General features: G+C 41.2%; 1 protein-coding gene and 1 long non-coding RNA gene across 23 annotated transcripts in view; one reads left to right on the top strand and one right to left on the bottom strand.

Moving 5' to 3' along the window:
• LOC309484380 (protein NLRC3-like) overlaps positions 1-27830 on the top strand; it is a 93634-nt gene that overhangs the window by 37919 nt on the left and 27885 nt on the right. For 13 of the 21 annotated variants that reach the window (XM_082150665.1, XM_082150664.1, XM_082150669.1 and 10 more), the window contains 2 exons: positions 1713-1886; positions 15454-15627. The exons of 3 other annotated variants lie outside the window; for them this stretch is intronic. In XM_082150665.1, coding sequence (XP_082006791.1) covers positions 1713-1886; positions 15454-15627 — 348 coding nt within the window. The remainder of the gene's footprint in view (positions 1-1712; positions 1887-15453; positions 15628-27830) is intronic. 5 more of the 21 variants (XM_082150662.1, XM_082150656.1, XM_082150667.1 and 2 more) reach the window with 2 other exon arrangements.
• LOC309484526 lies at positions 1923-26133 on the bottom strand. 2 transcript variants are annotated; one of them, XR_014200889.1, is made up of 3 exons: positions 21893-26133; positions 3657-5703; positions 1923-1999 (listed from the first exon to the last, which is right to left on the bottom strand). It is a non-coding gene; the product is annotated as an uncharacterized lncRNA (long non-coding RNA). The 2 variants fall into 2 exon arrangements; XR_014200890.1 differs by having other exon boundaries at positions 3657-6456; positions 23025-26133.

The raw sequence follows: 27830 nt of genomic DNA, 5'->3' as shown, positions 1-27830 counted from the left end.
TACTGCTGTGTTGCTTGGAAACTTCGGTGCTTGAAGCTTTCTTTTTCGTTAGTTTAGCCACCGTTTCAAATAAATACCTAGGATTATGTTTATTTTCTTCTAATAGGGTTGAAAAATAAGCAGATCTAGCAGCTTTTAAAGCCTCTCTGTAAGTAATCGAGCTCTCCTTCCATAAAATGCGAAATACCTCTAGTTTTGTTTTCTTCCAGTTGCGCTCCATTTTTCTGGCTGCTCTCTTAAGGGCCCGAGTGTGCTCGTTGTACCACGGCGTTGGACTATTTTCTTTGATCTTCTTTAAGCGCAACGGAGCAACTGTGTCTAAAGTGCTGGAAAAGAGAGAGTTAAAAGTTTCTGTTGCAATATCAAGTTCTTCTAAGCTATCTGGGATGCTGAGATGGTGAAACTGATCAGGAAGATTATTGATAAAGCAATCTTTAGTGGCAGAAGTAATAGGTCTAACATATTTATAACACGGAGTTGGCTTTGCAGCCTTGGCTAAATGTAATTTACACGAGACTAGATAATGATCTGAGATGTCATCGCTCTGCTGCAGAATTTCAACGGCATCAACATCTATTCCATGTGATAATATTAGATCTAGAGTGTGATTACGACAATGAGTAGGTCCTGACACGTGTTGTCTAACTCCAATAGAGTTTACAATGTCTTTAAATGCCAAACCCAATGCATCTTTTTAATTATCGATGTGTATATTAAAATCACCCACAATTAGTACTTTATCTGCAGTCAATATTAATTCTGATAGAAAGTCCACAAATTCTTTGATAAAATCTTTATGGTGCCCTGGTGGCCTGCATACAGTAGCCAGCACAAATCTCAAATGTGATTTATCGTTTATACTATATATTTTTACATTAAGCACTAACACTTCAAAAGAATTATATTTAAAACTTGATTTCTTAGTGGTTTTGAAAGTATATTACTATAAATTACAGCAACACCACCCCCTTTGCGTTTCAGATGAGGCTCATGTTTATAACAGTAATCTTGCAGGGTGGACTCATTTAAAGTAATGTAATCGTTTTGTTTTAGCCAGGTTTCTGTCAAACACAGCACATCTAGGTTATTATCTGAAATCATATCATTAACAATGAGTGCTTTTGAAGTAAGCGATCGAATATTCAGCAACCCAAGCTTTAGCATTTGCTCATCTGTGTTATAGCTGTTTTTTATTTGTTGGACATCAATACAATTTTTAACCTTAGATGGGTTTAAACGTTTTTTTGGATTTCCAAATTCGGGGAACAGACACAGTCTCTATATGATGATATCTAGGTGAAAGAGGCTCTATGTGATGGGATTTATCTGACCTTGGTGACGCGAGGCCGCTAGCAGACGGTCGGTTTAGCCAGTGTCTGCTTCCTGACCTGAGCCCCAGATTGTCATGTTTGAGAACCGTTCGGTTCGTAATGCGTACCAACCCGAAAGCCTCGTACCAAACGGTTCAATACGAATACGTGTATCGTTACACCCCTAATTTCCATGTTTTATGGGGATTTTCCATAGAGATAATGATTATTTTACTGTACAAACTGTATATTGAATCCCCTTTTCCTAACTGATGTAATTTAACAACTTTTTTCTAATGAAAATTTGTATTCATTTCATATTGACAGCATTATGTTATTTATTTTTCAAGTGTCATGTTTATCTCTGGATATAGGCTTAATGTGTGTCATTGTTCTCTACAGGTTGTGGAAGTGTGGTGTCACAGATGAAGGTTGTGTTGCTCTGGCTTCAGCTCTGAGATCAAACCCCTCACACCTGAGAGAACTGGGTCTGACTGAGAATAAACTAGGAGACTCAGGAGTGAAGCTGTTCTCTGCTGGACTGGAGAATCCTCACTGTAAACTGGAGACACTGAGGTAAGATCATATGTGACTCTCACATGAACTGTCACTGTGAATTCATTAAGTAAAATCAAAATGGAATAAAATGCAGGAAAATAACTATATTATTTCATTAATTACAAGCAAAGCTATTAACCTGTTAAGCTGCAACCCCACTTTTGAAAAATCCCCAGAAATGACATACCCAAACTGAAACAGATACAGTTCATGAACCCTTTGCACTAAAATCAGTTTGTAAATGTAGAATTAATTATTGTCATAATGAAAAAAAATGTTTTAAATAGCTTCAAAGTTTTGTAAAGTTATTAGAAATTTATTTTTATGAAACATCTTCATGAAAATAAAATTGAAGTTGGCACTGTAGCAATCTTGAAATGCACTACAGCTAAAGCCACATGTGTGACCATGTTATATTTAAAATCTGAAAATGATAAGTCTAAAACTCTGTATTTAGTTAAATATTTTTCAAGATCATGTCATATGACTTTATTTTGATTAGACTCTAAAATGCTACTGATGTTTAGTCATCTTCTAAGTCATCTATTCAGTCTTTTGTCTCTATTGTTTTGTGGTGCAAACGAGCCCCATTCAGTCTCAGTCTCCCCTGCACACATTCACACCTCTCCAGCCTGGTTATGGCTCTAAATATGCATTTCTTTTGTTTGCATTATAGTTACTAACGACTGGCTATTCACAGGCTATTCATAGGGTTTCAATCCCTAATTTCTTTTATCAAAGTTCTCACTTCACATTTGAAACTGTATCAAATGCACTTCTTGAATAAAGAAACATTTCAGTAAGGATTCCTATTTAGAAAAAAATCATAAAAGAATAACTGCAGGTGCACCTAGAGCTAGCTAGCATGTTAGCTTAGCACACCATCAATACACGACAATATATGAGATTAAAACCATGTTTGTGCTCCAAACTTACTTTATAACGCAAGTCGAGTGTTTTAAAAAATCTTCTGTGATCTAATTTGGCTTCAGATAAAAAAATCTGACAGAAAATATATTATTTTATAGTATTCTGCACGATGATAAAGTCTATATCGATTAGCATTACATTATAAATATAATCTATTATTATGAAAATACCTGGCATGGCTTGAAGAACACAGGTAAATCAAATATCATTGCAATCATGTTTATTGTCTTCAAAAAGTCTTTATTTGCATGTTACAGCGATCTCTGTTAGCTTTGAATGTGTCTGTGACTTCCTGGAATGTCACATGATTATGGCTCTTCTTCATGTTCCATATATGGAGTATTATTGTGCATAGGGCGCCCTCCGGCTGCTGGTATGGATTGAAAACACAATAGATCAGAGTTTTAAGCGCTCATAATGATTACATCGACGCATTTGGGTATAAATTCAATAAATATTATTCCTGTCTATAGAAATATGATGCAAATCTATGAGAATCTATCAATATTTCTCCAAATCTGCACATTTTTGAGCTAAAGCCCTGAGCAACGTTGTTTTGTCAAGCACTGTCATGACGACAGCACAGACTTTTTTTTTTTAATGGGAGAGGCTGACGCTCATAATTCATATTAAAGGTATCGACTCATTTTTTCATTTCATAACTCCTGACACAAATTAAGACATAACTGTCACTATAAGTTTCTCAGAATACAATAGTGGTCAAATACTGAAACTTGAGTCTTATATCTTTTTAATGATGTATAGTTTGTCAAGGTATAACGTTAAATCTAATAGTAACTTTGAACTAAATAAATAAAAAAAATGCTTCAGTGCGCCGACGCACTGGTGAAGCTTAACAGGTTAAAACAACATGATCAAATTCATCAAATTATTTTTACGTCTGTTCATATGATGTAAGAGAATTAATATTTTTAAAGCGTTTGCTCTATTTCTCCTGCCGCTGTGAGTTCATGTGTTTGATCTGTAAATGATTGAACACATGAGCTGCTCCTCATTAAGGTGATTCTGCAGTGCTGATACTCACACTGAAAAACACACTTTGACATTGTGATATACATTTAACACCCTTTACTTTAAACACACTCAATCTCAGCACAGTCAGGATTAACACAGTCCATTCATTTTAATTTTAAGGTGAAACTGGAAACTGTAGAGATTTTTCTCCAGGTTTAAAGACTACATCATGTCAATGTCACAGATTATGACCTGGAGAAACACTATAGTACATTGATGACACGTCAGTGTCTGTATTATTAATGAGACTGTGTGTTCTTATCCTATGAGAAGACATTTCTCTTATTCATGACAGCACATGGTGTTTTTCTCTGACAGACGCTTCAAACTGTAAAATCAGGCAGTAGTTTAGAGAGGCGTTCATGGGTCGCAAGTGTGTGTGTCCTATTAAGCAATCATGATTTATTTGTTTATTTATTTATTCATGTAGGCCTATATGTGCATTAAAAGTACCATTTCGGCAGCGAGAACGATGCTGAGCCAAATGAAGAATAAGATGTGTTCTGGTGACTGGCATGTTTATTGAACCAATCAGATAAGAGTAAATTGAGAGTAAGCGAGAAGCTCATTTGATTGGCTACATGAAGAAGGTGGACCCGCCCTCCTCTTCACGCTTTCAAAACTCAATGAGTGAGAGAATCGTGCCAAAAATTTGAAGCGCAGGTGAAAGAAAGACGCAACTGTAATAAAATGGGGTTATTTTGGGAACTTTTTTTCCCCATGCACACAAGAAGTCATTTAGACATTTGCAACAGTTAATTTTTTTACACAAAGTTTGATTTTACGTGATTAATCTGTGTTGCAGTTCCTGCTGTTCACATGCTTGCTGTGCTTTTGGCCGTATTTGTGCGAAAAAAACATGCCAAAAGTGTAAGCGTGGAAAAATGGAAGTCAGAAGAATACAGATCCTATTTATTTTGCGTTAGCATGAAGCTGCAGTTTCACAATACAAGCATTACACTTACGAATAACAGTAACATGCTGCAAATATTTTTTTCTTACACTTCAAAGGCAATTTACACCTTTACAAATCTTCTCTTGCACATGCAAATTTAATTTATGCTTGCAATCTTATGTGCACTTTCACAAATCTTAGCCTGCGCATGCAAATCTTTATGGCTTCATATTTTGCACCATATTCACTGCAGCAACTGTAGCAAACATTTTTATAATAGGATTTGTGCACCTGCAATGAAGAATTTGAGAAGGTGTAAGTGTTGTGTTGTGTTTGTGGAAGAGGAAGTCTGTGACTTCAAATGTACTGATACACATGTGTGGCTATTCTCTACAACTACAAATTTCACTGTCACAGATGTTCAGTTGATTTGCACCAAAAATACCTTCATAAGAAACTACCGACACAATCAAACTGTGTGTGTGTAACTTCTCTGTCACTATCCATCTTTATTGTCAGTGTCCTGAAGGTACGTAGATTTGTGATCTACGCAACCGGTTTTTATGACATTTCTATGAGAAAATGATTATCATATATATGCATTTATAGTGAATGTATAAACATGTATACTGTTAAAGGGAAAATACAGATTTGTGTTCAATGATCTGGTAGGAATTTCACTGTCCGCTGTAAAATCCTCCAGTTGTCATGACTCTTTATTGTTCATTACATTAACCTCTTCTTTTACAATTTTTCTATATTTTTATGTGATATATAGTTTTAATTTGTTATATCAGCTTTTATATAATCACTAAAAAAAATTACTTCAACTTATTACAAGTAATCGATTTACTTTTTCTCAAGTGAGTTTGAACAAATCAAATTTCTATGGTCAGTTGAAACTAAAAATACTCTTTGAACCAAAGATGTTTTTTACATGATTAAATCACAGATTATCACAATCTTTTTGATTAACTTAATTAAAAAAAAATAATTAAAAATCCAAATAACTGCTAACAATGTTGTCACACTGTGGTTTCCTCAGGAACAGACTGAGGACTCCGATTATAGGCACAAACTCAAGCTTTAATAATAGTACTCTGGAACAAGCTGACAGGGAAAACACACATAAACACAACGGAGATCGGACAAAGACTGAAGGAAAGGGTGCATCTTATATAGCAAACAGAAACAAGATAATTAATCATACACCGCTGGGACAAATGAACTCAATGATAGTAACCATAGAAACAAAGGAGTGGCGGAAAAAGAAAAGGAAAACAGGAACCAATCAAAACACAAACTGAAAGTCCAAACATGAACGGACACGTTATCTACAACTACACGTGACAGTACCCCGCCCTCCCGAAGACGCTTAACGTGTAATTAAACGCAATGCGTTCGTAATCTGGGCTCATCTGCTATTCTGTAGGCTACATATGCTTTATTAATAAGGTGTGTACAGAATTTGATCTTTTAACATGACTGTTTTAGTAGATTAAGCTACGTGAAGCGTTTTGTATGTCCTGTATTGGGGGCTGCTACTATTTGCTTCAGCTTTTCAAACGTAGAAGTATGATAAAGACATGATAGGCTATATACATTTTATGTGGATAAAGGCATATTTTGTACATGACTACACATGTCCTTAAAAGGCCTAGAAAATATATCGTTTTAACGACATAACATCTCGTTATTATGAGAAAAGATGTTGTTAAAATGACATATCTCGTTATTACAGAAAAAGATGTCGTTTTAACGACATAATATAACATCTTGTTATTATGACATAATTGAGTGGAAAATAATATGTATGTGTCAGCAATACACCACCGTACAAACTGCCTGGTATCTGTTGCTGTCGCTCCTGGACCACACATGTGGACATCACCTGACCCAGGGAGCGTGCGGTCACCTTCGTCGCTCGGAGAGCAAGGTCGGTGGCGGCACGCAGCTCATCAAAGAGCCCTGGGTCAGACCTCCCCTCGTGCATGTCCCTGAGCATCTGGGCCTGGTAGACCTGCAGAGTGGCCATGGCATGCAGTGAGGAGGCTGCCAGCCCCGCAGCTCTGTAGGCCTAGCCACAAGGGTGGAGGAGAACCTACAGGCCTTGGAGGGGTTCTTAGGGTCGCCGCGGGAAGAAGCACTCTGTGGACACAGTTGCATCGCAACAGAGCGTTCAACCTGGGGAACCCCAGTGTACCCTTTGGCAGCCGCCTGATCGAGAGGAGGCAAGGCGGAGGAGGTCGCCGAGTGATCACGGGAAGACAGGGGTGCCTTCCAGGACCTTGTGACCTCCTCATGCACGTCCGGGAAGAATGGCATTGGGGTTGGATGCTTACGGGGATCAGCGGCCGCACCTAAAAACCAATCGTCCACCCGCGAGCGCACTGGACCGGGTGGCGGAGACCACTCGAGGCCAATGGCCGCAGCTGCCCAGACCACACCCGAAGGCGGCAGCACAGCCGAATCCTCACTTCCCGAGGACTCACGGCCACCTTGTGATGCAGCGATTGACATCTCGTCATCATCTGGAGCGCCGAAAGAGACCCGCGGCACGCCGACAGATGATACCGCGGGGTCAATCGGAACGCTCACGGGTTGCACTGTGCTAGAGGGGGGTGTGGAGCGTAAAATAGTCGGCGCTTTATTCCACACTGTATCCCTCAAGTCACCCTGGCCGCCAACCGAAGGACCAGCTCTCGCGGAGCTCGTAGATCGGGGTGCGGATGAGGGGACTCTCCCTCGAACGAGGTCATTGAGTCTCGACCGCAACAGCGCGATGGTCATGTTCCCGCAATGGGATCATGATTCATCCACAAGTGCTGCCGTAGCGTGGTCAACGCCCAGACACGCAAAACAGCGATTGTGCCCATCAGAATCAGAAATGATGCGACCGCAACCAGAAGTGCACGGGCGAGGCATCTTTAAAAAGACATGCCGCGTGCAATGCTCTTTTGTGAAAGGAGATTTCTCCGCAGAGTGTTGAAGCGTCCAGGGAGATGAACACACAAACACTGGCAAATCACTGCACAGATAAGCAGGGAATGTGTACTCGCTGGAACTCGCTGTCACACCAACACCTGGAGAGAGGCTCGTCTCGACGAGAAATAGAGATGAACTCAGAATTGGCTGTGGAGTGAAGTGAATAAACTTGGCTCCGAAGCGAAAACATATCTGCATGTTGCCGGCGTACTTCCTTATATACCCACAGGGTGGGGCGGAGTTACGCTATGCAAATTCTGCAGACCCATGGCATTTCATTGCCATTGGCTCGTTTTATATACTCGAAGATGATAGGCTTTCTAAGCGAAACCCCATTCGTTGTCACTGACGTAACTCGTAGTGACCACGAAAGGGAACAGCAGGTTTGTTGTGCCTTGTAGGCATAGGCTGCAGTGCTGCATAAAATAATAATAATAACAATAACCTATAGCAGGCAGCCTATCAGTCATTAAAAAGGAACACTTCAGTAACACTACACTAGAGAAAAATATATTGATTCTCATATGTCACTTCAAATGTTTCCATTCGTTATGACGTTATGAAATGAGATTGGAGTAAAAGCATGAAGCCTAATGTTTGGTGCGTTTTGCTTTTCAAACGCCCAGCGCGTTATTTACTGAAGCGATCGAGCCGCTCCAAACTATGAAACATTATTGTTACCATATACATATCTACGTTTGAGCAGATATCCACAAACACAGTATTTAACAGTGAACATGGGTCTAAACATTATAATATTCAGCATATATCTAGCAACAGTTCAACTGCAATGTGAAGTTTATGCAACAATAACATTAATTAATATAATTCAGAATACATGTCTTACCTTACATCTTTCTTGTCTTCAAGTCGCGTTCTTCTTCTTCTGAGGTAAATCCAATGTAAGCTCACGGCGTGTCTTCCAAACTCGACGAAAAGCAGAGACTGATGAAGTTTGGTGCTTTGTGTTTGAGGTAATGAGCGAGTTCGCATTCCTTCACGTGGAGATTTGCATGTCAATCTCTTTTGCGCACGTGGGCGTGGTCAAATTAAAACTAATGAGCAAGGGTTTGAGAAACTGGACATCTTGTTGGTTTTAAACAAATTACTTAAACAGAGAATATTTGTTTTCATTTTGAATCCGATCATTTAAAAGTGCACACTTAAATGTTTATAAAGATATATGGCTCATAAATGTGTGACAAGTATTCGCTGAGTTTTGTTTCAGTTTAGAGACGTGCTCAAGAAAAAAAGTTCACCGAGACGGAGAGGCAGAAAGCACACCCTGTTTATTTTCTTTATTTTACAAAGGCACAATGTTTTTATTTGATTGTAAGTGGACACATACAAAAGTAGACATCTCACAGATTCTTTTTTCATATTTCTTTTTTCTGTATGATACAAAAGTAGACATCTCACAGATTATTTTTTCATATTTCTTTTTTCTGTATGACCATAAATTACGGAGTAATTTAAGTTTATTGTGCTACTATGTGAAGAAAATATGTGAAGGGTGGGGGTGGGGGGGAGGTTGGGGGTGTTAGAAGGACCACTGTATCTCTTAAATCCAGCTAGATCTGGTTTACTAGGGGAGCGGAAAATTACAGGAGAAGAGACAATAGGTATAAAAGACTCTGTTTTCTGTGTGATTAGGTTCTTGCTCCTCTCACTGGGTAGCTGCGGTGATTGTGTGACCAAGCCTCTTAAAGAGAATAAAACTTCTTCTCTTTAATACAATTTGACTCTGAATGTTTCTTATGCCTTGATGCTGTTTGTTAGTTATTGTTTTTGCCACAACAAAGTTAACATTGGAACTTTTGATTCTCCTTCGTCTTCTTCTGCCTGCACCACACCGTGACAATATGAGCAGCGCGAGGGCTTTCAGTGCTTTCAGTCACACGTCTCTTCCACGCGTCCACTTGAAATGGATATTGTAACGATCACCAGCTGGAGTGCCCTTGAGAGCCACCAGAGGGCACTCCACATAAGACTCTCCTATTCACTCACAAACTACAATTCCCATAACTCACTGCCTGGACTCATCATCACTTATCACTGATCACATTCACCTGTACCTCATTCACTGATTGTATTCACCTGTCTCATCCTGTTAGTCTGTCTATTTATACCATGTTCATTCATTCACTCACTGCGAAGTCTTGTTGTACTGTTAGTCTGCATTTCCGAGCATTTTCCCTGGTTTCTTGTCTGGTTTTTGAATATCTCGCCCTGGTCCCTGGATTACTCTCTATGTAACGATCACCAGCTGGAGTGCCCTTGAGAGCCACCAGAGGGCACTCCACATAAGACTCTCCTATTCACTCACAAACTACAATTCCCATAACTCACTGCCTGGACTCATCATCACTTATCACTGATCACATTCACCTGTACCTCATTCACTGATTGTATTCACCTGTCTCATCCTGTTAGTCTGTCTATTTATACCATGTTCATTCATTCACTCACTGCGAAGTCTTGTTGTACTGTTAGTCTGCATTTCCGAGCATTTTCCCTGGTTTCTTGTCTGGTTTTTGAATATCTCGCCCTGGTCCCTGGATTACTCTCTTGCCTCTGGTCCCTGCCTGTTTTGTTAGTTTGTTTCTTTATTTGTTTGTTTGGACTGCCTACCTGTGTTTTGACCTTTTGCCTGTACTTTGGATTACGCCTTTGGATTACCCCTTCAATAAAAGCTGCACTTGGATCTTAACCTTCGTGTCTCGGAGCAGTTCATGACAGAAGACTTCGCCACACCCAGATCCAGCAGCTATGACCTCCAGCAATCCAGCAGTACGGATCTCTCCTGATCTTCCCAGCATGAGCCGGGAGTTCGCTGGACAGATCGCGGCCTTGGCCCTGGATAGCCTCGATCTGTTCCAGTACACCTGGGGGTTTGTTCCTCTCGCTGCCTCTTGCTCTCTAGGTGACGAGGCAATTAAGTTGTGCTACCGGCTGGGGGCTAAGGAGGTCGACCCAAGGGAGCTCCCTGATCTCTCTGGTCTGGATTGGAGAGAGGCACTCTCCAGATGTCTGGAGAGCTTCCTTCCGTGGCACGCCATGTCACCGTCTGCACTTCACGCCAGTCCAGCCGAGCCCGCACTTCACGCCAGTCCAGCCGAGCCCGCACTTCACGCCAGTCCAGCCGAGCCCGCACTTCACGCAAGATCTGCCGAAGCCAAGGCAGTATGCGTCATGCCCGCCGCCCCTGAGACTGAGAGCGTCATGCCCGCCGCGCCTGTGACAGCAGGCGACATGCCCGCCAAGCTAGAGCCTTCACCGCTGGTCTCGTCCAGCACAGAGCCCTCTTCACCACTGGTCCCGTCCAGCACAGAGCCTTCTTCACTGCTGGTCCCGTCCAGCACAGAGCCCTCTTCATCGCTGGTTCCGTCCAGCTCAGAGCCCTCTTCGCCGCTGGTCCTGCCCAGCTCAGAGCCCTCTTCGCCGCTGGTTCCGTCCAGTTCAGAGCCTTCATCGCTGGTCCTGTCCAGTTCAAAGCCCTCTTCATCGCTGGTCCTAACCAGTTCAGAGTCCTCTTCGCCGCTGGTCCTACCCAGCTCAAAGCCCTCGCTGCTGGTCCCGTCAAGCTCAGAGCGTGCTGATCCTGAGCCAGAGACTGTTCACGTCACTTATGCCGAGCCAGAGACTGTTCTCGTCACTTCTGCCGAGCCAGAGCCAGAGCTTCACGTCAGTCCTGCCGAGCCAGAGCTTCACGTCAGTCCTGCCGAGCCAGAGCCAGAGCTTCACGTCAGTCTTGCCGAGCCAGAGCCAGAGCTTCACGTCAGTCCTGCCGAGCCAGAGCCAGAGCTTCACGTCAGTCCTGCCGAGCCAGAGCCAGAGCTTCACGTCAGTCCTGCCGAGCCAGAGCCAGAGCTTCACGTCAGTCCTGCCGAGCCAGAGCCAGAGCTTCACGTCAGTCCTGCCGAGCCAGAGCCAGAGCTTCACGTCAGTCCTGCCGAGCCAGAGCCAGAGCTTCACGTCAGTCCTGCCGAGCCAGAGCCAGAGCTTCACGTCAGTCCTGCCGAGCCAGAGCCAGAGCTTCACGTCAGTCCTGCCGAGCCAGAGCCAGAGCTTCACGTCAGTCCTGCCGAGCCAGAGCCAGAGCTTCACGTCAGTCCTGCCGAGCCAGAGCCAGAGCTTCACGTCAGTCCTGCCGAGCCAGAGCCAGAGCTTCACGTCAGTCCTGCCGAGTCAGAGCTTCACGTCACGTCCGCCCATCCAGAGTCTCGTCCAGCCGAGACTGAATCTGTTCCTGAGCCTGAATCTGATCCTGAGCCTGAGCCTGAATCTGATCCTGAGCCTGAATCGGTTCCTCTTCCTCTTCCTACGCCTGTGTCTTTGGACAAGATGGCCGACTCCACGCCTGTGTCTTCGGACAAGATGGCCGACTCCACGCCTGTGTCTTCGGACAAGATGGCCGACTCCACGCCTGTGTCTTCGGACAAGATGGCCGACTCCACGCCTGTGTCTTCGGACAAGATGGCCGAAACCACGCCTGTGTCTTCGGACAAGATGGCCGACTCCACGCCTGTGTCTTCAGACAAGATGGCCGACTCCACACCTGTGTCTTCGGACAAGATGGCCACCGCCGAGCCAGTGTCTCGGGACAAGATGGTCTCCGCCGAACCAGTGTCTCGGGACAAGATGGTCTCCGCCGAGCCAGTGTCCTCAGCAGAGTTACCCTCAGCAGAGATGGCTGCCGACATGCCTTTCCCTGAGCCGGTGTCTGTTCCAGATCCAGAGCCGGAGCCAGTGTCTGTGTCTGTTCCAGTTCCTGAGCCGGAGCCAGTGTCTGTGTCTGTGTCTGTTCCTGTTCCTGAGCCAGTGGTGCCAGTTCCAGTGCCAGTTCCGGTGGTACCAGTTCCAGTGCCAGTTCCGGTGGTGCCAGTTCCAGTTCCTGAGCCGTTGGTGCCAGTTCCAGTGCCAGTTCCGGTGGTACCAGTTCCAGTGCCAGTTCCGGTGGTGCCAGTTCCAGTTCCCGAGCCGTTGGTGTCTGTTCCAGTTCCTCCGCCGTGGCCGCCCGAGGGGTCTTCACCGCCGTGGCCGCCCGAGGGGTCTTCACCGCCGTGGCCGCCCGAGGGAAAGTCTCCGCCCAGGCCGCCTGAAGGTTCGTCTCCTCCCTGGCCGCCTGAAGGGTTGTCTCCGCCCTGGTCGCCTGCACAGCCTGCTCCGCCCTGGTCGCCTGCCCAGCCTGCGCCGCCCTGGTCGCCTGCACACCCTGCTCCACCCTGGTCACCTGCACACCCTGCTCCACCCTGGTCACCTGCACAGCCTGATCCGCCCTGGCCTCCCATCCTGCTGCAGTATCCAGGTCCTCTGCCGCTCCACGGGCCTGGCCCTCCATCCCGCCCCCGGGTCCGCCTCCGCTCCACCTCCCTCCTGGACAGTTTAGGAGCGTCTGGAATCCGCTCCTTAAAGGGGGGGCTATGTAACGATCACCAGCTGGAGTGCCCTTGAGAGCCACCAGAGGGCACTCCACATAAGACTCTCCTATTCACTCACAAACTACAATTCCCATAACTCACTGCCTGGACTCATCATCACTTATCACTGATCACATTCACCTGTACCTCATTCACTGATTGTATTCACCTGTCTCATCCTGTTAGTCTGTCTATTTATACCATGTTCATTCATTCACTCACTGCGAAGTCTTGTTGTACTGTTAGTCTGCATTTCCGAGCATTTTCCCTGGTTTCTTGTCTGGTTTTTGAATATCTCGCCCTGGTCCCTGGATTACTCTCTTGCCTCTGGTCCCTGCCTGTTTTGTTAGTTTGTTTCTTTATTTGTTTGTTTGGACTGCCTACCTGTGTTTTGACCTTTTGCCTGTACTTTGGATTACGCCTTTGGATTACCCCTTCAATAAAAGCTGCACTTGGATCTTAACCTTCGTGTCTCGGAGCAGTTCATGACAGATATTACGACACTCATAGATAACGACACATTTCATCCACTGTTGGAGCAAAAGTGGCTAACTTCTGTCAACCTCGTCTATAAGCAAGGACAAAACTAAAGCAATTTAATTTGAATCAATCTTGATTCTGGAATAAAAAAATATATATTTTAAAATCGTGACCCAAAAATTTGTGATAGTTTGGTGAGTCGTTTTTTTTCTCTCCCAGTCCTAACACACACAAGTTCCTTAAAATGTTTACAAATACATTAACCACACACACACTCAATCACACACACACGCTGGGTCTCCATTAGGGGTGTAACAGTTCACAAAATTCACCATTCGATACGATACAGTGGTGTCACGGTTCGGTACGTTTTCGATACAGCAAAAAGAAAGAAATGCCAGAGAAATTTCCTTGATTTTTATTTTATTTTTTTATTAAAACTAACATCATAAAGTTTGATCATTTTTTACTTTGAGCAATGATGGAGCTATACTTGACTCTTCTTAGGAGCATATGAAACAAAAACAGATCCTTATAAAAAAAATGAAATGTAATATTGTAGTAGCTATAAACAAAGGTTTATTTTATTTCAGATTAACATTTGAGGGCAGCAATTTTATTCATAATGTCGAAATAAAACCAACGTAACGTTACTTGAAAGCACAATGTTTCTTCCTGGTTTTGTTGTGGCAAATTCTAAGTCCTCAAATCGGGTCTCAAAGAAATCTCTCAAGAGTCGAAGTTCCAGGTGTCAGAAGAAGTAACTTTATTGACAAGCAACAAAGTGAGATGCAGCTGTTCATCTGATCAGCAATGGTCAGAACCTCAGGTCTTATACCTTTTCTTATCACTAGGTAGCCAATCAGCTATCTTTCTCTTCTTGCTCCACCTCAAGAGCTCGCTACCGTTAGCATCATCTTTCCCGGAGAAATTTTTCTATTGGTGGAAAAATCTTTGGCCATACCCATTTTTAAGGAATATCTCGGGTCACATGATTCTCTGCACCTGCAGTGTTGTAATGCCATGCATCATTTTTAATTAACGTTTTTAGTACCATCTTATCAACTACCTATATACATCTTCTCTCTGAGCTTGTTAGGTACTCTTTCATCTATACAGACCCCTTGACCTAATTTAACCTGATTTATCCTGATTTAACCTGGGTTCTGACTGAGACACAGCAATACAGAATTTTACATGAGGCAAAGGAAAATCTCCAACAGTATCCACGTCAGCGCTGTTTGATCCGTTAATAACGGAGAAATGTGAATGCTTGTCACTAGATCTCGCAGAGATGTTAATACTTCAGTGGCAAATTCAAATGCTTTCTTTACTGGATCTCTTAGTGCTGTGTAGTAACAGTGTTGCTTGGTCAAGATCGGCTCGCGCTGCATTGGTCCAAACTGATAAACGGTCCGTGAAGCACAAAATAACGAGTAGTGCAGTTTCGTTCCGCTTTCATTACGTTTACCAGCGTCTCTTGAGCGCGCGACTACATTTGAAATAACGAAATTTTGGTCGGCAGGAAAAATGGTCCAACGAACTGTTCGGTTCGTGATGCGTACCGACCCGAAAGCCTCGTACCGAATGGTTCAGTACAAATACGTGTATCGTTACACCCCTAGTTTCCATGTTTTATGGGGATTTTCCATAGAAATAATGATTTTATATACTGTACAAACTGTATGTTGAATCCCCTTATCCTAACTGATGTAATTTAACAACTTTTTTCTAATGAAAATTTGTATATATTTCATATTGACAGCATTATGTTATTTATTTTTCAAGTGTCATGTTTATCTCTGGATATAGGCTTAATGTGTGTCATTGTTCTCTACAGGTTAAGGAAGTGTGGTGTCACAGATGAAGGTTGTGCTGCTCTGGCTTCAGCTCTGAGACCAAACCCCTCACACCTGAGAGAACTGGATCTGACTGATAATAAACTAGGAGACTCAGGAGTGAAGCTGTTCTCTGCTGTACCGGAGAATCCTCACTGTAAACTGGAGAAACTGAGGTAAGATCATACGTGACTCTCACATGAAACTGTCACTAAGTTCATTAAGTAAAATCAAAATGGAATAAAATGCAGGGAAATAACTATTATTTCATTAATTACAAGCAAAGCTATTAAAACAACATGATCAAATTCATCAAATTATTTTTACGTCTGTTCATATGATGTAAGAGAAGTAGTATTTTTAAAGCGTTTGCTCTATTTCTCCTTCCGCTGTGAGTTCATTTGTTTGATCTGTAAATGATTGAACACATAAGCTGCTCCTCATTAAGGTGATTCTGCAGTGCTGATACTCACACTGAAAAACACACTTTGACATCGTGATATACATTTAACACCCTTTACTTTAAACACACTCAATCTCAGCACAGTCAGGATTAACATAGTCCATTCATTTTACTGGAAATGAACTGGAAACTGTAGAGATTTTTCTCCAGGTTTAACCCTCTGGGGTCTGAGGTGTTTTCTGGCCCTGGAGGTGTTCTGACATGCTCTGACATTTGTGCTTGTTGTGTACTTGTGACATTTTCATGGCTAAAGTCTGATTACACTGTATTTAGCACAAACTCTGCTACAATAATATATCAGCAGCATGTATGTAAAAGTTTGTAGTTTTGAGATAATGACATTTATGCATGGATTGTGAAAATATAAAAAAAAATTGTCACAGAAATAAGGCCATGAAACCCATACTGATTATTTCTTCACAAGACTTGAAAATTGTATCACGAAGCCTAGAATATTTGCTCCAAAACTATGTGAAAATCATCCTGACTGCTCATTCAGATAAGACAATATATTGATTTAAAATTTGTAAGACGTGTTTTGTGTAAGAAAGCTTTATGCGAAGAGGCGTCAACACATAATTAATATGTATGGCTTTCACACCTGAGAAAGACAAAGACCCTCCCCTAATGGCCCTATTAGGAGCTATCAGGCCCTATCATTCTGAGCAACCTTGCACAAAGAATGAGGAGATTTAAAAAAGAATGGCTTTTTGATTGTTTGGATTTATTTACAACACAACATAATCCAAAGATACACAACAAATTACAAAAAAGCACATTATTGAAAACAATGACCCAAAGACAGAGACCTTTGTGCCATTCCTAAAAACATTGTAAATACCTTTCATTTCCAAGGTGTTATATTTTCACTTTACCATGTTCATGTACAGAGACTCATGTGAATGTTGAAGTCAGCAGGACTCATTAGTGCAGCATCTGGTCCCTGTAAAAAAAAAAACCTATGGACATACTGATATCAAGAGAAACTATAGGGCTGCACGATTTTGGGAATAGATTTTAGATTTTTCTGGTTAAAATTGCTTTTTAAAATTCACAGAATACACACACACACACACACACACACACACACACACACACACACACACACACACAAATGTTTCCAACAATGTATAATGAACACCAGGTTTGTTGTGCCTTGTAGGCATAGGCTACGTGCAGTGCTGCATAAAATAATAACAACAATAACCTATAGCAGCCTATAAATCTTCCAAAAGATTTCAGTAACAACTACGCTAGAGAAAAATATATTGATTATCATATGTTACTTCAAATGTTTCCATTCGTTATGATGATATGAAATGAGATTAGAGTAAAACCATGAAGGCTTTGTTTGGTGCATTTTGCTTTTCAAACCCACAGCGCGCTCCAAAATATGATACATTCAAACGCAGAGCACGCTCCAAAATATGGAACATTCAACGCAGAGCGCGCTCCAAAATATGATACATTCAATCGCAGAATTGAAATATGAAACTGTCATGATTCTGCCTTCTTGTCTCTGATTTTCCCTGGTCTTGAGGCAGGATCATGACAGGCCCATGTTTCATGTGCAGCACATGGCCATTTGTTTGGCCATGTGCTTGCGTTGTCTCATGTTACCCCGCCCCCTTGTTACCCTTGTTTAGTCATCATTGTTTCACCTGTGTTCCTGATTAGTTTGTTGCTTTCACCTGTGTTCTTCATTAGTTGCTCCCTATTTTATCCCCTTGTGTTTGCTGTCCTGTGCCGGTTCATTGTTAATCAATGTGAGATCTGTCCGTGAGAAAGTCTGTTGAAAGTCTGTTGAGAGTCTTGTCTAAGTAGTAGTTTGATCCTGTTTCTGTTATAGTCTAGTTTGTCAGTCATAGTCTAGTTTAGTTACCTGTAATCCTGTCTTGTCTTGTTTTGCCCCCTCGTGGGCTTTGTTTTTCCTGTTATTTGTACAATAAACTGTGTTGCTGTGACTACTGTCTGCAATTGGGTTCATCTCCACACATCCTCATAACAGAATCCTGTCTTGTCTTGTTTTGCCCCCTCGTGGGCTTTGTTTTTCCTGTTATTTGTACAATAAACTGTGTTGCTGTGACTACTGTCTGCAATTGGGTTCATCTCCACACATTCACATAACAGAATGAACCGGCCAGCAAAGAACCCAGCAGACGGTATGTCCTCCCAGCTCCAGCGACAAATGAGATTCAGAGAACAATGCTGGTTGTCAGCTCCCACTGACAGAAGGAGGGTCAACCTTCCATCCTCGTCCCAGGGTGAGTGGATCCTGAAGAATTATGCCCAACTCTGGGATCGTTTCTCTCGGGAGGAGCCGCAGAGTCCCACTGTGTTGTCGCCACCAGTCAAGCTGCCCGTGATCCTGGAGGGTCGGGTCCTGGCTGTTGTTTCTCAAGGGGACCAGGCTCACTCCACTTCTCCCGAGGTCCCAGCCACTCCCGTTGGTCTTCTCGGCAAGCGAGGGAGACGGACCTCTTGGGAATCGGCTTCAGAGTCCTCTGCTACGGAATCAGCCCTCCTAGAGACTGATCTTCCTAAGCCAGACACAGATTCCGCCATGGTTCCCCAACCACTCACCAGTCTACCAACGGCATCTGCACCACGACCTAGGAGGAAGAAGAGGAGGAAGGGAGCCTCCCGTCCTTCGTTTCTGCTTGGTCCAGAGCCCGCTACTGCAAGCGCTGTTCCAGAGCCCGCTACTGCAAGCGCTGTTCCAGAGCCCGCTACTGCAAGCGCTGTTCCAGAGCCCGCTACTGCAAGCGCTGTTCCAGAGCCCGCTACTGCAAGCGCTGTTCCAGAGCCCACAGTCGTGAGTGCTGCAGAGAGAGCAGCGGCCGATTCAGCTGCTGAAGCTGTCTTACGGTCGGTTTCTGCTTCTCAAAGGATGCCTGTCCTCGTCGCTGCCGAGACAATGTCTGAGTACTTGAAACGTCTGGTCCAAATTCTTGAAGTCCCCGTCATGTCTTGTCCTGAGTCTAAGAGCGCCGTATCCCAGTCAGCTGCCGTGAGCGCTGTTCCGAAGTCAGCTACAGAAAGCGACGTTCCAGAGACGGCCACAGACGACGCTACAGACGATGCTGTTTCCAAGGCAGCCGCTGAGAGCACTGTACCCAAGTCTGCTGCAGAGAAGGCTGTCTCCATGTCTACGGCAGAGAGCTTTGTTTCTGAGTCGGCGATGGAGAGTACTGGGTCCGAGTCTGCTTCAGAGAGCGAAGGTTCCGAGCCTGTCTCTGAGAACGGGGATTCTGTCCCAGCTAATGTGTCCAGCCCTGTTCCTGCTAAGGAGTCCAGCCCTGTCCCAGCTGACGGGAAGATGCCCGTGTCCAGCCCTGTCCCAGCTAATGTGTCCAGCCCTGTCCCAGCTAATGTGTCCAGCCCTGTCCCAGCTTCCCAGTCTGCATCTTTCTCCGCTCCCTTACCACCTGTCACACCCATTGTCTTCGCTCCGCTGCCGGCTGCAGCGGTCCCCACTATCACCCGACCTCTGTCTGTTTCCCCGGACGCCCCTGTCACCACTTCACCACAGACTGTTTCCCCCAAGAATGTTCCTCGTGTATCCCCATCCAAGTCTGCCCGGACCCCTCGCCATCAGCCATCGTCCTGTCCTCCCAAGACCCCTAGTCCACCTGTTCACCCTGGACTGCCCCTTAAGAATTGTGTGTTTCCTCCACCTCCTCTGCCTTGTTTATTGTTTTTGATTTTTCATCCCAACCCTGTTATAGTTCTTTCATGTTTGCCGTTGTTGTTGTTTGTCATGTTTTGTTGGTTTGTGTCCTTGTCTCCGTCTGTCATGTCACGTGTTTAGTGTTCCCTTAGGGAGCGTCTGGAAGCCGCTCCTTAAGGGAGGGGTTCTGTCATGATTCTGCCTTCTTGTCTCTGATTTTCCCTGGTCTTGAGGCAGGATCATGACAGGCCCATGTTTCATGTGCAGCACATGGCCATTTGTTTGGCCATGTGCTTGCGTTGTCTCATGTTACCCCGCCCCCTTGTTACCCTTGTTTAGTCATCATTGTTTCACCTGTGTTCCTGATTAGTTTGTTGCTTTCACCTGTGTTCTTCATTAGTTGCTCCCTATTTTATCCCCTTGTGTTTGCTGTCCTGTGCCGGTTCATTGTTAATCAATGTGAGATCTGTCCGTGAGAAAGTCTGTTGAAAGTCTGTTGAGAGTCTTGTCTAAGTAGTAGTTTGATCCTGTTTCTGTTATAGTCTAGTTTGTCAGTCATAGTCTAGTTTAGTTACCTGTAATCCTGTCTTGTCTTGTTTTGCCCCCTCGTGGGCTTTGTTTTTCCTGTTATTTGTACAATAAACTGTGTTGCTGTGACTACTGTCTGCAATTGGGTTCATCTCCACACATCCTCATAACAGAAACATTATGGTTACCATATTATACATATCTACGTTTGAGCAGATATCCACAAACATAGACACAGTATAGTAAACACGGGTCTAAATATTATAATATTCACCAATATCTAGCAATAGTTCAAATGCAATGTGAAGTTTATGCAACAATAACATTAACTAATAATTAAGAATTTCTTACCTTACATCTTTCTTGTCTTCAAATCGCGTTCTTCTTCTTCTGAGGTAAATCCAATGTAAGCTCACGGCGTGTCTTCCAAACTCGACGAAAAGCAGAGACTTGTGAAGTGTTTTGGTGTTTTGTGTTTGAGGTAACGAGGGCGTTTGCGTTCCATGTGGAGATTTGCATGTCAATCTCTTTTGCGCACGTGGGCTTGGTCGAATAAAAAATAATGAGCAAGGGTTTGAGATACTGGACATCTTGTTGGTTTTATACATATTACTTAAACAGAGAATATTTGTTTTCAGTTTGAATCCGATCATTTAAAAGTACACACTTAAATGTTTATAAAGGTATATGGCTCATAAATGTGTGACAAGTATTCGCTGAGCTTTGTTTCAGTTTATAGACATGCTCAAGAAAAAAAAGTTCACCGCGACGGAGAGGCAGAAAGCACACCCTGTTTATTTTCTTTATTTTACAAAAGCACAGTGTTTTGATTTGATTGTAAGTGGACACATACAAAAGCAGAAATATCACAGATTCTTTTTTCATATTTCTTTTTTCTGTATGACCATAAATGATGGAGTAATTTAAAGGAATACTCCACTTTAAAATGAAAATTCTGTCATCATATACTCACCCTCATGTTGTTTCAATCCTTTATGAATTTCTTTCTTCTGCTGAACAGAAAGGAAGATATTTAGAAGAATGTCAGTAACCAGACAGTTTCTGGGTCCCACTGACTTCCATAGTAGAAAAAAAAAATACTATGGAAGTCAATGGGACCCAGAAACTGTCTGGTGTGAAGAAAATCCAGCAAAACGCGCCGGTGCGTTTGCCGACCCCAGAGGGTTAAAGTCTACATCATGTCAATGTCACAGATTATGACATGGAGAAACACTATAGTACATCAATGACATGTCAGTGTCTGTATTATTAATGAGACTGCGTGTTCTTATCCTATGAGAAGACATTTCTCTTATTCATGACAGCACATGGTGTTTTTCTATGACAGACGCTTCATACTGTAAAATCAGGCAGTAGTTTAGAGAGGCGTTCATGGGTCGCAAGTGTGAGTGTCCTATTAAGCAATCATGATTTATTTGTTTATTTATTTATTCATGTAGGCCTATATGTGCATTAAAAGTACCATTTCGGCAACGAGAACGATGCTGAGCCAAATGAAGAATAAAATGTGTTCTGGTGACTGGCATGTTTATTGAACCAATCAGATAAGAGTAAATTGAGAGTCAGCGAGAAGCTCATTTGATTGGCTACATGAAAAAGGTGGACCCGCCCTCCACTTCACGCTTTCAAAACTCAATGAGTGAGAGAATCGTGCCAAAAACTTGAAGTGCAGGTGAAAGAAAGACGCAACTGTAATAAAATGGGGTTATTTTGGGAACTTTTTTGCCGGATCAAAGTAAAAAAATTATTTCAACTTAACTTCAACAATTACTTCAACAAAAATCCAAATAACTACAAACAATGTTGTGTCACTGTGGTTTCCTCAGGAACAGACTGAAGACTCCGATTATAGGTACAAACTCAAGCTTTAATAATAGTACTCTGGAACAAGCTGACAGGGAAAACACACATAAACACAACAGAGATCGGACAAAGACTGAAGGAAAGGGTGCATCTTATATAGCAAACAGAAACGAGATAATTAATCATACACCACTGGGACAAATTAACTCAGTGATAGTAACCATAGAAACAAAGGAGTGGCGGAAAAAGAAAAGGAAAACAGGAACCAATCAAAACACAAACTGAAAGTTCAAACATGAGCGGACACGTTATCTACAACTACACGTGACAGTACCCCGCCCTCCCGAAGACGCTTAACGTGTAATTAAACGCAATGCGTTCGTAATCTGGGCTCATCTGCTATTCTGTAGGCTACATATGCTTTATTAATAAGGTGTGTACAGAATTTGATCTTTTAACATGACTGTCTTAGTACATTAAGCCACGTGAAGCGTTTTTCACGTTATAAGCGTTAATGTCATGTATTGGGGGCTGCTACTATTTGCTTCAGCTTTTCAAACGTAGAAGTATGATAAAGACATGATAAAGACATGATAGGCTATATACATTTTATGTGGATAAAGGCATATTTTGTACGACTACACATGGCCTAGAAAAGGCCTAGAAAATATATAGTTTTAACGACATAACATCTCGTTAACATATTATGAGAAATAAAAAAAAGTAATTTTAACAACATAATATAACTGTAAAGATGAGGCAAGGACGAAGCAGAGAGAGAATCCAAATGCAAGCACTACTTTAATGAAACAAACAGGTAATCCAGGGAAAACAACTGAACAAGGAACTCAGGACAGGAACAAGGAACAGGAAACAGCTACAACGACCGACAAACAACAACTGAAGCACAGAGGTTTAAATACACAGGCAAACAAGCTAAACAAGATAACAAGGTGGCGTGGTTAATCAGAAACCCCTGGGGAGACTAATAAACAAGAAAAACTACAAAGGACTACAAAACATGGCACAGGACAGGAAATAACAAAAGTCCACACAAGACAAGGGGAACACAAGACAGGAATCATGACAATAACATCTTGTTATTACGACATAATTGAGTGGAAAATAATATGTATGTGTCAGCAATACACCACCGTACAAACTGCCTTGAGATCAGGCTGAACTATTCGGCAGAGACTTCTGAATACATAATACAAATACAAACACATAAATAAGCTGTTTAAAGTTCTTCCAGTTGTGGTTCAGAATCAGGGTGGACACACTGGAATGTAGAAGCTAAAAATTCCAGTATAATGCCACAAAACACACACACAAAAACCTGTAGTGTAAATGTATGACCACTTTCAAAAAATAAAAGCTTTGACATGACCATTTTGTCGTATTTTTGTGTTAATTGAATTAAACTAAAACCTTTTTATTTCTATTTATTTGATGTTTTGTTGGGAAAATAAATATTAGACAGATTCTTCTAAAAAAGGCTGAAATATATTTCACTTAAATATTACAGATTAAAAAACGAAAGAAAACGTGCTGAGTTTCAGTTCATTGTGGCGCGCTCCAGAGATCTATAAAGGAAACAGAGACATTACGTAATGCCAAGTACAAAGCTTAACCTACATAATAGGCCTAATAGTTCAGCTTGATTCGCAAATAATGAAACATTTGGATTCGTGCCGAATGAGGAATGTAGGCTTTTTCACTTTAAATTAATTCGTTTGGCATCTTATTTAGTTTTATTTAAATAAAAAACCTGTTTCTCGCCTTGAATATATATCCATAGAAGCTGGCATGGCATTAAACAAAGAAAAGAAAAGAGAGATATTATTAGTAGAAGTAGTATTATAACCTAAATATTATTATTATTATTATTATAAACTAGGCTACAAAAAAAAAAGTAAAATAAAATAACGTTATTAATCTGTATTTGTTCTAATCAAACCGGTTTCAGAACGTTAATAATACAGAAGAAACGCAGGAACAGAAACGTTAAAATAGGCGACGGGTTCTGCTCGGAGTGAACCGGGGGATTTTATTATTATTATTAATCCCTGGAAAAAAATATAATACAGATTGTACTTTTAAGTGGCCAATGAACGAACAATATTATTAAAATATCAGAGTTATTTGGCGGAGGTTTCTGCTACTTAAACTGTATAAAATAAATGAGTGAGTGATTTAGAATAAAAAGCATAACGTGTCTGAACAGGTCATGTCTGTGGCAAAGACACACATTAAAATGCAATATCATTTTATGTTAGACTTACATAAGTCACATTTTCGTCATTGTGTCCTTGCAAAATATCTTTTATAGGTTATTTAAATGTCAAAGAAATGTGTTAAATTCACAGTGTGAATAATTCCACAATGTGGGAATTAGGGTTGCTAAAATGGGATGGGATATTTGCACTTATAAGTTCACTAACAAGTTATTGTAACACTCTTTTATGCTACAAACGCCCATGACAAGCATCAGCAGCATGTATGTAGGTGCATTTTTCACTTTACCATGGTCATGTACAGAGACTCATGTGAATGTTGAAGTCAGCAGAACTCATCAGTGGGGCATCTGGTCCCTGTAAAAAAACAACAACAACAAAAAACAGCTGTGAACATGCTGATATCAAGAGAAACTATAGGGCTGCACGATTTTGGGAATACATTGATTTTTCTGGTTAAAATTGCTTTTTAAAAATCACAAAACACACACACACACACGCACGCACGCACGCACACACATATATACTGTATATATAATGAACAGCAGGTTTGTTGTGCCTTGTAGGCATAGGCTGCAGTGCTGCATAAAATAATAATAATAACAATAACCTATAGCAGGCAGCCTATCTGTCATTAAAAAGGAACACTTCAGTAACACTACACTAGAGAAAAATATATTGATTCTCATATGTCACTTCAAATGTTTCCATTCGTTATGACGTTATGAAATGAGATTGGAGTAAAAGCATGAAGCCTAATGTTTGGTGCGTTTTGCTTTTCAAACGCCCAGCGCGTTATTTACTGAAGTGATCGAGCCGCTCCAAACTATGAAACATTATTGTTACCATATACATATCTACGTTTGAGCAGATATCCACAAACACAGTATTTAGCAGTAAACACGGGTCTAAACATTATAATATTCAGCATATATCTAGCAACAGTTCAACTGCAATGTGAAGTTAATGCAACAATAACATTAACTAATATAATTCAGACTACATTTCTTACCTTACATCTTTCTTGTCTTCAAATCGCGTTCTTCTTCTTCTGAGGTAAATCCAATGTAAGCTCACGGCGTGTCTTCCAAACTCGACGAAAAGCAGAGACTGATGAAGTTTGTTGCTTTGTTTTTGAGGTAATGAGCGCTTTCGCGTTCCTTAACGTGGAGATTTGCATGTCAATCTCTTTTGCGCGCGTGGGCGTGGTCACATTAAAAATAATGAGCAAAAGTATGTCTACAAAAGTAGACATCTCACAGATTCCTTTTTCATATTTATTTTTTCTGTATGACCATAAATGACGGAGTAATTTAAGTTTATTGTGCTGCTATGTGAAGAAAATCCAGCAAAACGCGCTGGCGCGTTTGCTGACCCCAGAGGGTTAAAGATGAATCGTACAGCTCTACTGTCTTATCTCTCTCTCAGCATAGAGTACAGGTTAAAAGTTTGGAAACATTACTATTTTTTATGTTTTTGAAAGAAGTTTCTTCTGCTCATCAAGCCTGCATTTATTTGATCAAAAATACAGAAAAAAATTTAATATTGTGATATATTATTACAATTTAAAATAATTGGTTTTCAATTTATTTTACTTTAAATTATCATTTATTTCTGTGATGCAAAGTTGAATTTTCAGGATCATTACTCCAGTCTATCACATGATCCTTTAGAAATCATTCTAATATGATGATTCATTATCAAAGTTGGAAACAGTTCTGCTGCTTAATATTTTTTCATAATCTGTGATACTTTTTTTTTTAGGATACTTTGATGAAAAAAAAGAAAAAGAAAAAGAAAAAGAAAAAAAAGCAGCAAATGTTTTAAAAATAGAAATCTTTTGTAACAACAATATACACTACTAGTCAGTAATTTGGGGTCAGTAATTTTTTTTCTTTCTTTTTTTGAAATAAATCAATACTTTTATTCAGCAAGGATGTGTTGAATTGATAGTAAAGAAGATTTATATTATTAGAAAATATTTATTTTTATTCTATTTATAATGTATTAGGCAGCAGAACTGTTTCCAACACTCATAATAAATCAGAATATTAGAATGATTTCTAAAGGATCATGTGATAGACTGGATGTCACATGTGACACTGAAGACTGGAGTAATGATGCTGAAAATTCAGCTTTGCATCACAGGAATAAATTCTTTTTTAAAGTATATTCAAATAGAAAACTATTATTTTAAGTTGTAATAATATTTCACAATATTACTGTCTTTTTTTTCTGTATTTTTTATCAAATAAACGCAGCCTTGATAAGCATTAGAGACTTCTTTCAAAAATATTTTAAAAACCGTAATGTTTCCAAACTTTTGACCTGTACTGTATGTGTCACAGTTGTGTTCTGTCTGAGTCTTGTCTTCCTTTGTTCTGTTTTCCCGCCACTCATTTGTATCCATGGTTACTGTCATTATCAGTTCAGTTTTGTCACCTGTTTAGTCATTATTGTCATTTGGATCACCTGTGTTCTGTTCATCAGTGTCACTGTTCATCTGTGTTTGTATTTAGTTCCATTCTGTTCAGTCAGTCTTGGTCCGATCTCCGTCGTATTAAGTGTGTGTGTACCTTCTGCCCGTCTTCTTAAACCTGTATTTATTATATTGTTAGTAAAAGTTAACATTGGAACTTTTGATTCTCCTTCGTCTTCTTCTGCCTGCACCACACCGTGACAATATGAGCAGCGCGAGGGCTTTCAGTGCTTTCAGTCTCATGTCTCTTCCACACGTCCACTTGAAATAGATATTACGACACTCATAGATAACGACACATTTCATCCTCTGTTGGAGCAAAAGTGGCTAACTTCTGTCAACCTCGTCTATAAGCAAGGACAAAACTAAAGCAATTTAATTTGAATCAATATTGATTCTGAAAAAAAATAAAAAAATCTATTTTAAAATCGTGCGCCAAAAATTTGCGATAGTTTGGTGAGTCTATTTTTTTTCCTCCCAGTCCTAACACACACAAGTTCCTTAAAATTTTTACAAATACATTAATCACTCACACACACACTCAATCACACACACATCGGGTTTCCATTAGGGGTGTAACGGTTCACAAAATTCATGGTTCGATACGATACGGTGGTGTTACGGTTCGGTACGTTTTCGATACAGCAAAAAAAATTAAGAAATGGCAGAGACATTTTCTTGATTTTAATTTTAATAAAAAAAAAGTATCATAAAGTTTGATAATTTTTTACTTTGAGCAATGATGGAGCTATACTTGCCTCTTCTTAGGAGCATATAAAACAAAAACAGCTCCTTATAAAAAAAATTAAATGTTATATTGTAGTAGCTATAAACAAAGATTTATTTTATTTCAGATTAACATTTGAGGGCAGCAATTTTATTCATAATGTGTAACGTAACGTACCAATGTAACATTACTTGAAAGCACAATGTTTCTTCCTGGTTTCCACGTCAGTGCTGTTTGATCCGTTAATAACGGAGAAATGTGAATGCTTGTCACTAGATCTCGCAGCGATGTTATTACTTCAGTGGCCAATTCAAATGCTTTCTTTACTGGATCTCTTAGTGCTGTGTAGTAACAGTGTTGCTTGATCAAGATCGGCTCGCGCTGCATTGGTCCAAACTGATAAACGGTCCGTGAAGCACAAAATAACGAGTAGCGCAGTTTCGTTCCGCTT

The sequence above is a fragment of the Leuciscus leuciscus genome (assembly GCF_965113295.1).
Source record: "Leuciscus leuciscus genome assembly, chromosome: 20".
Classification (NCBI taxonomy): domain Eukaryota; kingdom Metazoa; phylum Chordata; class Actinopteri; order Cypriniformes; family Leuciscidae; genus Leuciscus; species Leuciscus leuciscus.
Note: the sequence above shows the minus strand (reverse complement) of the source record. Positions and strands in the feature narration are given on the sequence as shown.